This window comes from Echinops telfairi, unplaced genomic scaffold, assembly GCF_000313985.2.
Source record: "Echinops telfairi isolate 266 unplaced genomic scaffold, ASM31398v2 ScPeMD7_9;HRSCAF=40, whole genome shotgun sequence".
Lineage (NCBI taxonomy): Eukaryota > Metazoa > Chordata > Mammalia > Afrosoricida > Tenrecidae > Echinops > Echinops telfairi.
Window position 1 is genome coordinate 77,153,994 of NW_022103906.1, and position 14,134 is coordinate 77,168,127.

General features: G+C 51.0%; 1 protein-coding gene across 1 annotated transcript in view; it reads right to left on the reverse strand.

Moving 5' to 3' along the window:
• DYSF (dysferlin) overlaps positions 1–14,126 on the reverse strand; it is a 223,011-nt gene extending 208,885 nt beyond the window's left edge. Inside the window, exon 1 of the mRNA XM_013004756.2 lies at positions 14,005–14,126. Coding sequence (XP_012860210.1) covers positions 14,005–14,092 — 88 coding nt within the window. The 5' untranslated portion in view covers positions 14,093–14,126. The remainder of the gene's footprint in view (positions 1–14,004) is intronic.
• Positions 14,127–14,134: the final 8 nt, after the last annotated feature.

Genomic DNA, 14,134 nt, shown 5'->3' on the forward strand with positions numbered 1-14,134 from the left:
CCCCTTCCCCCTGCGAGGTCACCCCACTCATCCCTGGGCCTCAGTTTTAACACCACTTCCCCAGGGAGGTCGCCCAGTGTAGTTCAGGCCCCTCTGGCCAAAGAGCCCCAGAGCCAGACAATGCTTCTCAGCAGGAGTCTCGCAATTGTAATTTGTGTCATGACTTCTTCAACATTTACCTCCCAGTAGAGTCTGTCTGTGATGGGAGAGACTGGGGCTATTCTAGCCACCCACAGGGACAGACTGCCCAGTAAGCAAGGTAAGCATGGGCTGGCTGGTGCTTACTGACTAATTTGTAATGCATTGAGTTTGTTTACCACAAGTTAGTAAGCACAAGTGAGTCCATGTTTACCCTGCTTACGGGGCACTTCCGTACCTGTCAGGGGCTGTACATTTGAACAAACTTGATGCTGTAGGAAGCAGCGCCATGTTTTTTATGTGAGGTGGGGGAGGGGGACGCTATTCACTAAGCCAAAATACTTCACTGCCATCAAGTTGATGCTGACTCATAGTGACCCTATAGCACAGGGTAGGCCTGCCCCCTGTGAGTGTCCGAGACTAGCTTTTTACAGGAGTAGAAAGCCCCATCTTTCTCACAAATAAGCTCAATAAGCCCACCTTGCTTATTGGGTAATTTGACATTGGTCACCCAGGTATGCCCCAAGCTATGTTGGTGCTGGTGACATTGAACTTAGTAGCTCCCTGGTGTCCCCTCCACCTAAGAAGTCTGTTACTGGTTTTTCAAGAGGATAGTGCTGCCCCCTAGGGGGAATTCTGGATATTATTCATCTTTTTTGGGGAGAGGGTGATATCACAGTGATTTGTGACTTGGCTCCTTTTTTCCCCCCACCCTCCCTCCATACCTGCCCCAGCCCATCAGAGTCAGCACAGGAAGTCTGCAGGGGGTTATCTACAGAGGCAAATCCCCAGGGACTCTCGGGACACTTGGCTTGCATCCAGGCGACAGTGGAGCCACACACCTGTTGTGCAAATCAGCAAAGCAGCCGCTTCTGACCTGCACCCTGCACAGTTCTGAAGGCCTCTCTCCCTCCCAACCTCCAGTGCCCCCGGCCTGGCTTCTACTCAGGACCCAGAATGTTCCCTTTAACCAGTGGTTCTCAACCTTCCTAATGCCACGACCCTTTCATACAGTTCCTCATGTTGTGGTGACCACCAACCATAAAATTATTTTCATTGCTACTTCAATTAACTATAATTTTGCAGCTGTTAGAAACTGGGCGACCTCCGTGGAAGGGTCATTCGACCCCCAAAAGGGTTGAGACACACAGGTTGAGAACCGCTACCCTAACCAGACAGATGACTGCTCCCTTGAAGACTTGGTACGGGAACCCAGGAGCTCGACGAGGCTTCCTCCCAAGGAGTCTCAGTCCTGAGATAAGTGTCCTTGGGAAGAAGCCCACCCCACGGGGGCCCATATTTTCTACCCAACAGCTACCAACCGGCACCTATTGACCAGGTGTGCTCTCTGGGCGCACCCCAGTGGCCCCCACTCACCCAATGTGCACTTGTACTTGTCCCTTTTAGTTATGTCACCTGCCAGGCTCCTTTAAGCATGTGAGTTTGTGACCAGTGAGATGGTCCGCTCTGTCACCTGGTTCGGGCTGTCCCTCCCTGGAAGCTGGGGAGAATGTGTGTCTCTTGGGGCGGGCTCCTTCTCACTGTTGGAGCCGGGCCCGCTTACCTCCTCTGTTGTTCTGATGTCTTCTGGGGGCTTGGCTTTCCCACAGACCAGAACGCAAGGGGTCTAGAAACAAGCTGCTGGCTTCTCCCCCTGACTCCAACCTTCACTAGCCTCTGCGTGTATGTTTACAGGAGTCCTTAGAGCAGTGGTTCTCAACCTGTGGGTCGCAACCCCTTTGGGGGTCGAATGACCCTTTCACAGGGTTGCCTAAGACCATCAGAAAACACATACGTATTTCCAATGGTCTTAGGAACTGAGACACTACTCCTCTATCCATCTCCAGGAGGGTCTGCCCACATGCAGATACACCCACATACCAGTACCCAGCGTGAAGACTGTTACCCATGCTACACCATGCTTCAAGACAAAATTTCATTTCTTTGTCATTAGAAATAAATAGTTCACAATATATAATTACATATTGTTTTTGTGATGAATCACGGTGCCTTAATTATGTTCCATTTGTAACTATGAAAATCCATCCTGCATATCAGATATGTACATGACGATTCATAACAGTAGCAAAATTGGGGGGGTCACCACAACATGAGGAACTGCATGAAAGGTTCACAGCATTAGGAAGGTTGAGAACCACTGCCTTCAAGGGACATTTGCCCAAGTCCAAACTCTTCCCAGAGTGTGGATGATCCAAGACAGCTCCCTTCCCTCTGTCCTTACATTCACTAAAGGCTCTGCATGCCCAACCAGCCAATGGAAATGCAGCATGTCTTCTTCCATCAGGAGTGTGAGAACACTCGGCCGATTCCAGCTAGGGTCACGGCCACCGTGACTGTCGGGAAGGCCCCCTCTAGAGTGGAAACCCCCAGACAGTCCTGGGCATCCACCCCTGCGCCACCCTCCTCTGGCTGTGTCACCTCAGCCCTGTGACTTGACCTTTCAGAAGTGTTTCCCCTTCTGTGGACTCAGAGAGAGTGATACTGCACAGGGCTGAGGGAGGACTGAATGACACAGTGTCCCCAGCACAGTGCCTGGCTGGAACACACACCAAACCCAGCATTCCTGGGGCAAGGGGATGCCGCTCCTGACACCAGTGGTTCTCAACCTCTGAATGCTGAGACCTTTGATGCAGTGCCTCATGTGGTGGTGACCCCCAACCATAACATTATTCACACTGCTACTTCATCACTGTCATTTTGCTATTGCTATGATTCGTCATGTAAATATCTGATATGCAGGATGTATTTTTCATTGTTACAAATTGAACAGAATTAAACATCATTAAAGCATAGTGAGTAATCACAAAACAATATGTCATTATAGATTGTGAAATATTTATGTGTTTTCTGATGGTCTTAGGCAAGGGGTCATGACCCACAGGTTGAGAACCGCTGCCTTACACCATCTGATAAGACAGTGATGGGCAAACAGAGCAGATGACAGAACTGCACGGAGGGGGGGGGGGTTCCTAGATGTGGGCAATGATTGCTTAGGCCTGGAATCATGAACATTGTTCACATGTACTAAGTGCCAGACACGACTCAGAGCACTTGACATGGATGAATGCAGTCTTCAGATACATCCTTCAGACTAAAACCAGACTCCTGCCACGGAGTCCATTCCGACTCAGCCACTTTATAAGACAGAGGAGACCGTAACTCTCTACAGGAGCAAAGACTCCTCTCTCTCCCTCAGAGGGGATGGTGGTTTCGAACTGCTGACCTTGCTGTTAGCAGCCCAGCGTGTAACCACAATGCCACCGGGGCTCCTACCCGCTTCAGCAGCAGGTCCCATTATGAGCTACTCTACACGGGAGGAAAAGTAGAAAGAACGGGTGAGTGACTTGCTCACTGAGACGAAGCCGTGAGTGACAGGGATGAGATTCACAGTCCAAAATCCTAAGTCACCCTGTTAGGTTTCTCGTGTGGGAAATACCTTGGTTCTTGGCTTCGAACGAAACAGGAATTCACGCTGAAGCCTGGTGTGTGACCAAAGTGGGTTTTTATCAAGGACGGGAGAAGTTTCAGGTTGTATAGTCACTGAACACGGGCAACCTCGTGGGACTGCGCACCCACACGTGGTGGCCTGTGGCCACAGAGACCACAGAACAGGCGTGCATAATGGTGAAGAAGGGGGTTGGTCTCGCGGTCCAGGTGTTTGAGGCCTCTGGCTGGGAGGCGTGGTCAAAGGTGTGGGTTGACCCCATTAGCTAGTTTGGGCCGCCCAGTTGGTCTCTATGGCGGGCTAAGGGCTCGCCTGATGCTCTTCCAACCTCCTGTGAGGGCCTTCAGGCATGAAGAGGGGTAACCCTGTCCCTATGCTGCTACCCAACAGTCTGGGTCCCGAGGCTCTACTCTTAGCTCCCAGCTTGGCTGCCCTGTTTCATGGTCTCTTCACACTGGAGGGTGGTCAAGGCTGGCAGTGATTTGCCACCTTGTGGGAACCTGAGGACCTGGGAGGAATGTATGCCGCCTGCTCCCAGCACGCCAGGCCTAGCACAAGACAGGCCTCTGCGGCCCGAAACGTGGGGAAAGCACCTCCCTACACAGCATTTCAGGAAGGACGTTTCTCCACAGCACATCTACCCCCAGAAGTGCTAATAGAAAGCTGTCTCCTGCGGACTCCCCACGTGCTAAACAGTTAAAGCATGTGCATCCCCAAGAGCCTTTGCCCCTTTGTTCCTGATCTTTTCTTCCTCTTGCCTGACTGAGCACTTGCACCTCTTGTCTCATGTCTGCGGTCCTCCCTTTGAAGTATTCCCTTTGAGGCCTTGGACTAGTGCCTTGCCCATTTGTTTGATGTGGATGTATGAGGCCTGCGTGCCTCAAGAGCTGTAAAAACCCATTGTTACAAGTCGGTCAGGGTGCAGTGTCGCACCGGCGAAACATACAACTCTCCTCTAGTTCTTTAATGCCTCCTACCCCCTGCTATCATGACCCCAATTCTACCTTACAAATCTGGCTAGACCAGAGCATGTACACGGGTATAGATCAGAGGTGGAAACACAGAGAACCCAGGACAGATAAACCCCTCAGGATTATATTGAGAGTAGCCATACCAGGAGGACAGGAGGAAGGTGGCGTAGAAAGGGGGAACCGATCACAATGATCTACATATAACTCCTTCCCTGGGGGATGGACAACAGAAAAGTGGGTGAAGGAAGACAGTAGTCAATGTAAGGCATGAAAAATTAATAATAATTTATAAATTATCAAGGGTTCATGAGAGGGGGAGGGGGGAATGAGGAGCTGATCCCAAGGGCTCAAGTAGAAAGAAAATGTGTTGAAAATGATGATGGCAACATATGTACAAATGTGCTTGACACAATGAATGGATGGATGGATGGATGGATGGATTGTGATAAGAGCTGTCAGGGCTCCCGATAAAATGATTTATTAAAGAAAAAAAACCATTGCTGAGTAAACATGGCTCTTCTTACTGCTCTGAGAATGGAGTTGAGTCCCCTGGGGACCCCTTTTCTGTCTTTTTAAATCTCACACTCCACTGGGGGGTGGATTCCACACCACCTGATCTCCCCACCCAAGTCTTCTACATTCTGAACCAACGAAACTTGAGCCCTGCGGGTTAACAACCCGCTTCTCAGAGGCCTCCTGAGGACCTGCCACCACCACTATGGCAGCCCACCTGCACTGCAGGATGCATCACCCTGGCCTCAGCCTGTCAGACCCTCAGCAGTGGGCACCATCCTGTCAGATGCTGTGACAGAGGCTGGCATGGAGGTACTTCCAAAGGCACTGTCTTTTTTTTTTTTTTCCTTTTAATAGTTCTTTTTCTTTTTTTTCTTTTTTTTAAACATTTTATTAGGGGCTCATACAACTGTTATCCCAATCCATACACACATCAATTGTATAAAGCGCATTTGTACATCATTTCTCAAAACATTTTCTCTCCATTTAAACCCCCGACATTAGGTCTTCATTTTTCCACTCCCTCCCCGCTCCCCCCTCCCACATGAGCCCTCAATAGTTTATAAATGGGTATTTTGTCATATCTTGCCCTGTCCGACGTCTCCCTTCATCCACTTTTCGGTTGTCTGTCCCCCAGGGAGGAGGTCACACACAGTTCCATGTAATCGGTTCCCTCTTTCCTACCCATTCTCCCTTTACCCTCCCTGTTTTGCCACTCACACCACTGGTCCTATAGGGCTCATCCGTCCTGGATTCCCTGTATTTTCAGTTCCTATCTGTACCAGTGTACCTCCTCTGGTCTAGCCAGACTTGCAAGATCGAATTCGAGTCATGGTAGTGGGAGCGGGGAGGAAACCTTTAGGAACTAGAGGAAAGTTGTATTTCTCATCATTGTTACATCGCACCCTGACTGGCTCATCTCCTCCCTGCAAAGGCACTGTCTTAAGGGAGCCTCCTGTGTGGGATACAAAAGACTGTTCCCCAGCTTCTCTCCCCCAAATATAGATGTCAAACTAGGATACTGCTTGCAACTCATGGTCAATGATTGTCAGGTTATCTCCCTGAAAGCACCAGCCATCCAGAGCAAGCAGACACCTATTGTCTGTCCCGCTGCAGTAGGTGAGGCTCACTCCCTAGTGTTATGGACAGTGGATTGCTTTCCTTGAAAGGCTCAGAGTAAATCAAGTCTTCAGCTCAAGGGTAATCAAGGTTAGGCTGCCATCATGAATCTCGGATCCACCCATCTTGTCACATGTGTACCCTTAATCCCTCCTCTTCCTATAGTATGTAGACCCCTAGATCACCCCCATCCCATTACTGTATTACCTATAGTACAATCCCTTCCTGTAACGTATGTCTTTACCTGTAATTAGGGGACTTTCATGCCCCAAAAGATATATAAGCCTTGGTGAGAAATAAATCTCTCCCTCTCCTGCCCTCTCTGCCTGATCTGTGCTTGGACCTGGCTGTTGAGATCATGGCCGTCTGGGAGGTGAGCATGCTACCATGGAATGTGACTGACTCTATCATTTCACTCTCTCTCCTATTTCTCTATGTCTTTATTATAATCTTTATATATATACTTTACCGTACAATTGCGCTTCCTGAACCTGTGATTAGTTGTGGGTGGCTGGCTTCCCCCACACTCCTGGGTCATCTGATGCCTGGCTGTTCCCATCTCGTATGTCCCGTAGGGGGAGTTTGTGGAGAGGGAACCAACTCCCCGAGGTCATAAAGCACCCATAAGGCCAGAGGGTGAGAGCCCGGACATTTGTGTTTGTGTACACAGGGGGGTTGGTGAGCTGCAGGAAGCAAAAATGACTTGGCAGGATGTCAGGAGTCAGCATGGCCCACCGAGATTGAGCTCCGGGGTCTAAGCCCGACCCAGAGTCAAATCTTGTTCCTCTACCTTTTACTGCTTATCTTTGGAATGCTAGAACTACAAACCAAACTCACAGCCATAGAACTGATGCCTACTCCTAGAGACCCGAGAAGACCGGAGAACTGCCCCTGTGGGTTTCTGAGGCGAAAATAGAAAGCCCGGTCTCTCTCCCTCTGAGCGGCTGGTGGTTTTGAACTGCTGATCTGGTCGTTAGCAGTCCAATGCACAACCTCTATGCCGCCCGGGCTCCTACTAGAACTAACATGGAGGCCAGCAGTAGAGCACTTATCATGAGCACTCTGGAGCCAGATGCCTGGGGCTTGAGTCCTGACTCTCACACGTACCCAGTGTCTGAGTGGAGAGTCTTGAGCAAGTTACTGACCCTCTACTGCCCGGCTTGTTTGCATCTGTGACATGAGGGGATGAAGAACCAGCCGCCATCCAGTTGACTCTGCTTCCACTTGACACACTCCCACGTGTCAGAGTAACACTGGGTTTTCAAGTGGCTGGTTTTTCATAAGCAGATCCCCAGATTCTCCTTCTAAGGCACATCTACATAGACTTGAACCTCCAACCTTCTGGTTAACAGCAGAGTGCATTAACTGGTGGCCTCACCCAGGAACCCGGGGGATGATCCTAGTCACTGCCATCTACGGTTGCTGCTGTGCTTAGGTGTTGCCCAGTTGGTTCGGACTCACAGTGACCTTGTGTACAACCCAACCCAACCTTGCTCCGTCCTCACCACCGTGGTTAAGTTTGAGCCCCTGGGCGCAGGCACTGCGTCAGTCTGTCTCATCGAAGGTCTTCTCGTCACTGACCCTCCACTTTACCAAACACAGTGTCCTTTCCAATCGATAGCACGTCCAAATAATAGGAGACAGTTTTGCCCTCCTTGCTTTGAAGGAGCATTCTGGGTATGTTTCTTCCAAGACAGCCTTGTCAGTTCTCGCAGCCCCGGATGTTTTCAGGGTTTCGGTCCAAATACATCCATTCTCCTCCAGTCTTCCTTATTCATTGCCGGCTTTCTCGAGCAGATGTGGTGATTAAACATACCTTAGCCTGGGTCCGGTGCATTTAGTCATCCAAATAATGTCATTGCTTACTTTCCATCGACTTGAAATCCATACTGAAGGCTGTTTGTTTGTTTGTTTTTCATCTCCATCAGGCAATGTTTCCAGTGCGCTTCATGTTCAGCAAGCAAGATTTTGTCATCCACACATGGCCAAGTTGCTAATGAGCCTTCCTACCATCCTGCCGCTGCGACCTCCCTCATGTACTCCGGCTTCTCGGACTCCTCGCTCAGCCTGCAGAGGGAAAGAATATGGCACACCCACACCCGTCCTGATTTTAAATCATCCATTAACTTGGTTCCGCTCCAGCGCTGACCTCTCGGTCTTACGTACAGGTTCCACATGAGCAGAATGAAGTATTCTGGAATTCCCACTCTTTGCAACTCGGGATTTGTGATGAGTCACGCGGCTGAATGGCTTTACGTTGTCACTAAAACACAAGGAAACCTCACTCTGGTATTCTCTGCTTTCAGCCAGGAGCTTTGCGATGTCAGCACTGAGAACCTCCTTCCAAGTCCTCTTCTGACTCCAGATTCAATGTCTGCAGCTCCCTCTGAATGCAGTGCTGTGACCAATTGTTAAATGATCTTCAGTAACATTTTACCTGCTTGGGATATTAATTATATTTGTTCACTATTTCCATCTGGCGAATGCATGTGTATGGTGGTTACCATTTAGATTATTGACATAAGGGATTTGCAATGAAGAAGTTGCTGGTCTTGTAAGAGTCTGCTACACAATCTTCCGGCACAGTTTGTATCACCAAGCATTATTTTCCAACCATCATTCCTTCGGCTTTGTTCCCGCCTTTCGTATTCCAATCACCAGTCGTGATCAATGCATCTTGACTGTTTCTCTGATCAATTCCAGAAGAAAGAAGTTGGTAGCGTTCTTTAATTTCTTCATCATTGACTTTATTGGCTGGTGTGTAAGGATGAATAACAGTCCTATTATAGAAGGGATGCTCCTTGAATGTGTATGAACTTTATCCTAGCACAGACACATTGTTCTTCAAGATAGAGCTTGAAATGCTCTTTTTGACATTGAACGCAAAGGTTCTGATTGTGTGTCTTATTTTTTAAAAAAGGTCCAGTCAAAGCAACAGCGTTAGAGGGAACCCTTTGGGCCGGTTCAAGTCAGAGAGGTCAACTCGGCTTCCGGCAACTGTGTTTTCAAATTCCAAAAGAGTAATGTTGACAGATTTTTCTCAAAGGACACTGGACGATCACGTGGCTCATTAGCAAGCAGGTTTTAAGAAAACTGAAAACTGCATTAGTCAGGGGAAAAAACTGCACCAAGGAATTGTTTTCCATCCCAACACTCCAGCTGTTCTTGTCTGAGGGTCACAAGGGCTGTCCACCTAGGATTTCCTTGGGAAACTGTGTGAGTCTGGGTAGACTAGAGAAACAAATCCATGGACACATATGTTTGTAAGGAACAGGTTTATATACAAGAGCAATTGAACATTGAAAAAACATCCCAGCCCAGTCCAGATCAAGTCCCTAAGTCCGATCTTAGCCCATATGTTTGATACTAATCCATAAAGTCCTCTTCAGACTCACGAAACACATGCAATGACACCGAATGTAGAAGATCACAGGCCAGTGGGTAGACAGTCTTTGGATCCAGTGTCATTGGAAACATCTCAGCGCTGGCAGGGGTCTCTGCATCAGGGTGGGTCCATGTGTCTTGTCAGCTGCTATGTCTCCCAGGGTGTGAGCAGAGAGGCTCCCACCTCCCAAGGAGGAAATACCAGATTTCCCAGAATTCTCAGGAGAAGGCCATGCCCACACAGAGCTAGACTCTAACCTACACTCGTAAACCTCAAATTGACAAACGATTATATATCTACCACAGAACCTTACCCCATCCACCCTACAGCCCTGACCTTACCCACTTACACCTTCGTTTTGTCACCCAAACTCAAAGAGCATTTAAAAGGAACTCAACTTGAGTTCTTCGAGGGTGCCAAAATTGCCCCCTGGTGTAAAGCGCATACCGCAGAATTCTTCTGGATGGGTTAGAGCAGCGGTTCTCAACCTGTGGATCGGGACTCCTTTGGGGGTCCAGCGACCCTTTCCCATGGGTCACCGATTCATCACAGTAGCAAAATTACAGTAGCAACGAAGATAATTTGATGGTTGGGGCGTCGCCACAACATGAGGAACGGTGTGAAAGGGTCGCCGCGGCATTAGGAAGGTTGAGAACCGCTGGACTAGAGAGACAGAAACGCCATCCGATGCTTATGTAGACCCTGATGGGGGCTATGCTGAGAAAGACTGGCCTCGTAGTTTGGTGTTTCTGTGTAATAAAAGTGTCCATGATTCTGTAGGGAGCCTTTTGATACCCCCTCAAATATACTTAAGGGCTGAGTGCGTATTCCAACTGGAACGTGCATAGCCCATATTAAAGGCGTCCCGTTTAGAACAGTAGCTAGCACAGAGGAAGCGTGGCACCCATCACACAGATCTCTTTCATTGGCTTCTTGCGGGGCTTTAAAGAGACAGCATCTGAGAATGCGATGCTGTTTGCATTTAAGGCTGGCCTGTTTGCCCTCCTAATGATTAACACACATTGTTAAACATCAGGATTCTCCACCACCTGATCACACTGGGCTCTGTGCAGCCTTGTACTCAACTCTGCTTCTGCTGGGGACCCCAGCACCGCCCTCCCCAAGCTGTGCCCTGGGTGTGGGCTGCACATGGTATGCTTCTCAAAGCACTTTCATAGCCAGCAGCCCTGGATGCAGAGCAATGGAGAGGCCTGAGGGTGGAGGAGGGGGCTTCCTTGCTGGGATTCCTGCACTTCCCCAGGGGGCCTGTTTATTTGTCTGTAAAAGGGAGATAATGCCCTTGCCTTTGGGCTGCACAGCTGCCTGGAAGATGAAATGAGCTGATGTGTGTACAGAGGATAAGCCAGTAGCCCAAGGGCCTGAGGAGGGCCAGCTGCCCAGAGCAGCCTCCCCAGAAAGTGTTTCAGTTGGAGCAGCACGTCCCAGTGACCAGAACCTTCTGTGTCATCATTCAGCAGTCTGGCCAGGGCCGGCGGGGGGGAGGGTAAGGAGGCCTGCCTGCAGCAGCGAGGCCAAATTTGGACATGGAGTAGGAGCTTGGCTAACGTGGGAGGTGGAATGTGACCAGGGGCTGGGGGAGGAGAGAGACTACAATTCCCAGCGAGAACTTCAGCGGGGCATGGCATGGGGGAGGGGTTCCAGCCAGCCTCCACCCTTCCTTCCTCCCCAGCAAGCTCTGCCCTCCCACCCCACCCCCACCCCCAGGGGAGAGGGAGACAGAGGCCAGGGATGGGGGGTGAGCAAGGACCTTATCAGGGATATGTGAACACGGAGGATGGATGGTGGGGGTGGCTGGGCCCAGGAGGGAGCAGCACTTCCGGTGTGTGGAAGTGTGTCCTATTCATTATTCATGTCCTCTTTCTCCTCCCAGGTTCTGGGCAGGGGGGAGATCGTGTGGTCTGAGGCAAACCTGTGTCTCTGTGGGAAGGGGGAGCACACTGAGGCTTAGGGTCAGAGGTGAAGAGAGAGCTGGTTCTGGCTAACTCAGTGGTTCTCAACTTGTAGGTCTCGACCCCTTTAGGAGTCAAACAACCCTTTCACAGGGGTCACCTAAGACCATCGGAAAACACATACGTTTTTCCGATGGTCTTAGCAACTGAGACACAGCTCCTCTATCCGTCTCCAGGTAGGTCTGCCCACATTCAGATATGCTCACATACAAGTACCCAGCGTGAAGACTGTTACCCATGCTACACCATGCTTTAAGACACAATTTCATTTATTTGTCATTAGAAATAAATAGTTCACAATATATAATTACATAGTGTTTTTGTGATGAATCACGATGCCTTAATTATGTTCATTTTGTAACAATGAAAATACATCCTGCATATCAGATATTTACATTACAATTCATAACAGTAGCAAAATTGGGGGTGGGGGGAGTCACCACAACATGAGGAACTGTATGAATGGGTCACAGCATGAGGAAGGTTGAGAACCACAGGACTAACGAAGATCACCCAGGGAGAGGAGATTCCTGAGGGCTACAGCAGAGGCCACAAGACACGCTGGGCACTGCCCAGCTCCAGAGGGCACCATCCACATAGTGCCTCAGTGCGCGGGCTGGATTTTGTGAGTGGGGAGGGGTGCTGGAGCAGGAAGCAGCTGCATAAGGCCCAGGGTGCCTGCCGCACCCCAGGAGTAGTACCCTTCAACCTCCCAGCCCAGGGCCTGTTTACAGAGTGAATGGAGCAGGGCAGAGCTGGGCTGGGCAGGTAACCCCCGGTCTGGCCTGCCAAGAGCTGGGGGTGCAGGGAAGAAGAATGTCCACCAGAGCCTCGGCCTCCCGCTGATCACACTCATTTACAGAGGCCAGTGCAGGAAGCTGGTCTAGAACAGAGCCAAGCAGGCCACGGGCAGCTCCGGGGTCGCATGCCCAGGAGAGAGAGTATGTGTGTGCCTGCTGTGTACACAGCCATGGCGGCTACTGTGGACAGGCGCCGGAGTTCTCTGTGTGTCTACTTCTGGGAACATTTCGGTGTCACTAGCATGCAGAGACGTGTGTGTGTGTGTGTGTGTGTGTGTGTGTGTGTGTGTGTGTCTGGGAGCAGATGTGACCATGGGTGTCTGGGACCGTACGAATCCAGAAACCCATGGAAATGAAAGGGAGGGTCTAGGCAAGTAGCCAGGGCCAGCTGAAGCGCTGGTGTCCAGAAACCCTCTAGATCAGTGGTTCTCAACTTCCTAATGCCACGACCCTTTAATACAGTTCCCCATGTTGTGGTGACCCCCTAACCATAAACTTGTTTTTGTTGCTACTTCATCACTGTAATTTTGCTACTGTTATGAAACGGGCGACCCCTGTGAAAGGGTCATTTGACCCCCAAAGGGGTCGCGACCCGAAGGTTAAGAACCGCTGCACTAGAGGGTCACTATGAGTTAGGATCAACGGGATGGCAGTGGGTTTGGTGAGGTGGGGGTGTCACAGTCCTGGGGGGTCTGCTTCCAGGTAGATTGTTGCAAAGAAAACTCCCAACCCTACGGAACCAGTCCATTCTGTCATATGGAGTCACACCAGGGGTCAGAACTGGGCTTTTTTGGTTAGCACCGTCCTGGGGTGTGGACAGATTAGAAGTGAGCTCTCTGGGAGCGGACAGTGAGAGGAGAACCCACAGGAACGCTTTTCCCTGGCTCTGCTCCAGAATGGTGTCAAAGGCCCAGCCCTGTGTGGACTCCCCTGGATAAGGGAAGCAGACAGGGCCCAGCCCTCTCACCCTCTCACCTAAGGCCAGAGACCTTGCAGCTGGAGGTCTCAATCTGAGGGAAGAGACCGGTGCAGGCACATTGGCTCCCACTGTGGGCAGCCCAGAGTGCAGCCAGTTTGATGAGAGGGGGTGGGGGGGTGAGGGTGTAAAGCGTCCCTAGAGGTGGGTGCTGGTGACAGCTGTTAAATCATCCTCCTCCCCTCTCTGGTACCCAAAGCAGAGGCCCATGGGGCAGGGAGGGTGGTGGCTACCCTGTTCCCATCAGCCACCCGCATGCCACCCCAGCAAAGGCGGATGCCAGCAGCAGCCAGGCCCAGGCTGGGACAGGCAGAGGGCAGCCTTATAAATAGTCCTAGATCCAGGCCTCCCTTCCGAGGAGAGGAGGGCAGTCACGCCACCCACAGCACAGCAAGGCTTCCTAAGTGAGGGTCCAGGAAAGATGCTACCCTGGCGTTCCCGCCCCGCCTTGGCCCCAAGGGGCAGCTGCCCGGCCACTCAGCACTTCTAGCAGCCTCCGTTTCCCTCGGGGTCGCCCCCGCCCGCTGCTGCGTGTCTGGGCAACATTCAATTCTTCCTTTCTCTTCACCTCCAGGACGACGAGCCGTGGGGTGCCCCGCTCCGCGGACACTGCCCTCCCGAGGTGTATCCCCTCGACCCCCGGGCGGAGGGCGCGAGTCCCCCTACCTGCAAACACGGCAGAGCAGTAGGCATCGCTGATGTCGGCGTCAGGGGTGTGGACGTTCTCGGCGTAGAGGATGAAGACCCTCAGCATGCCTGGCGCGGGGTGGGCCCGGAGTGCCCGGGGCGCGGAGAC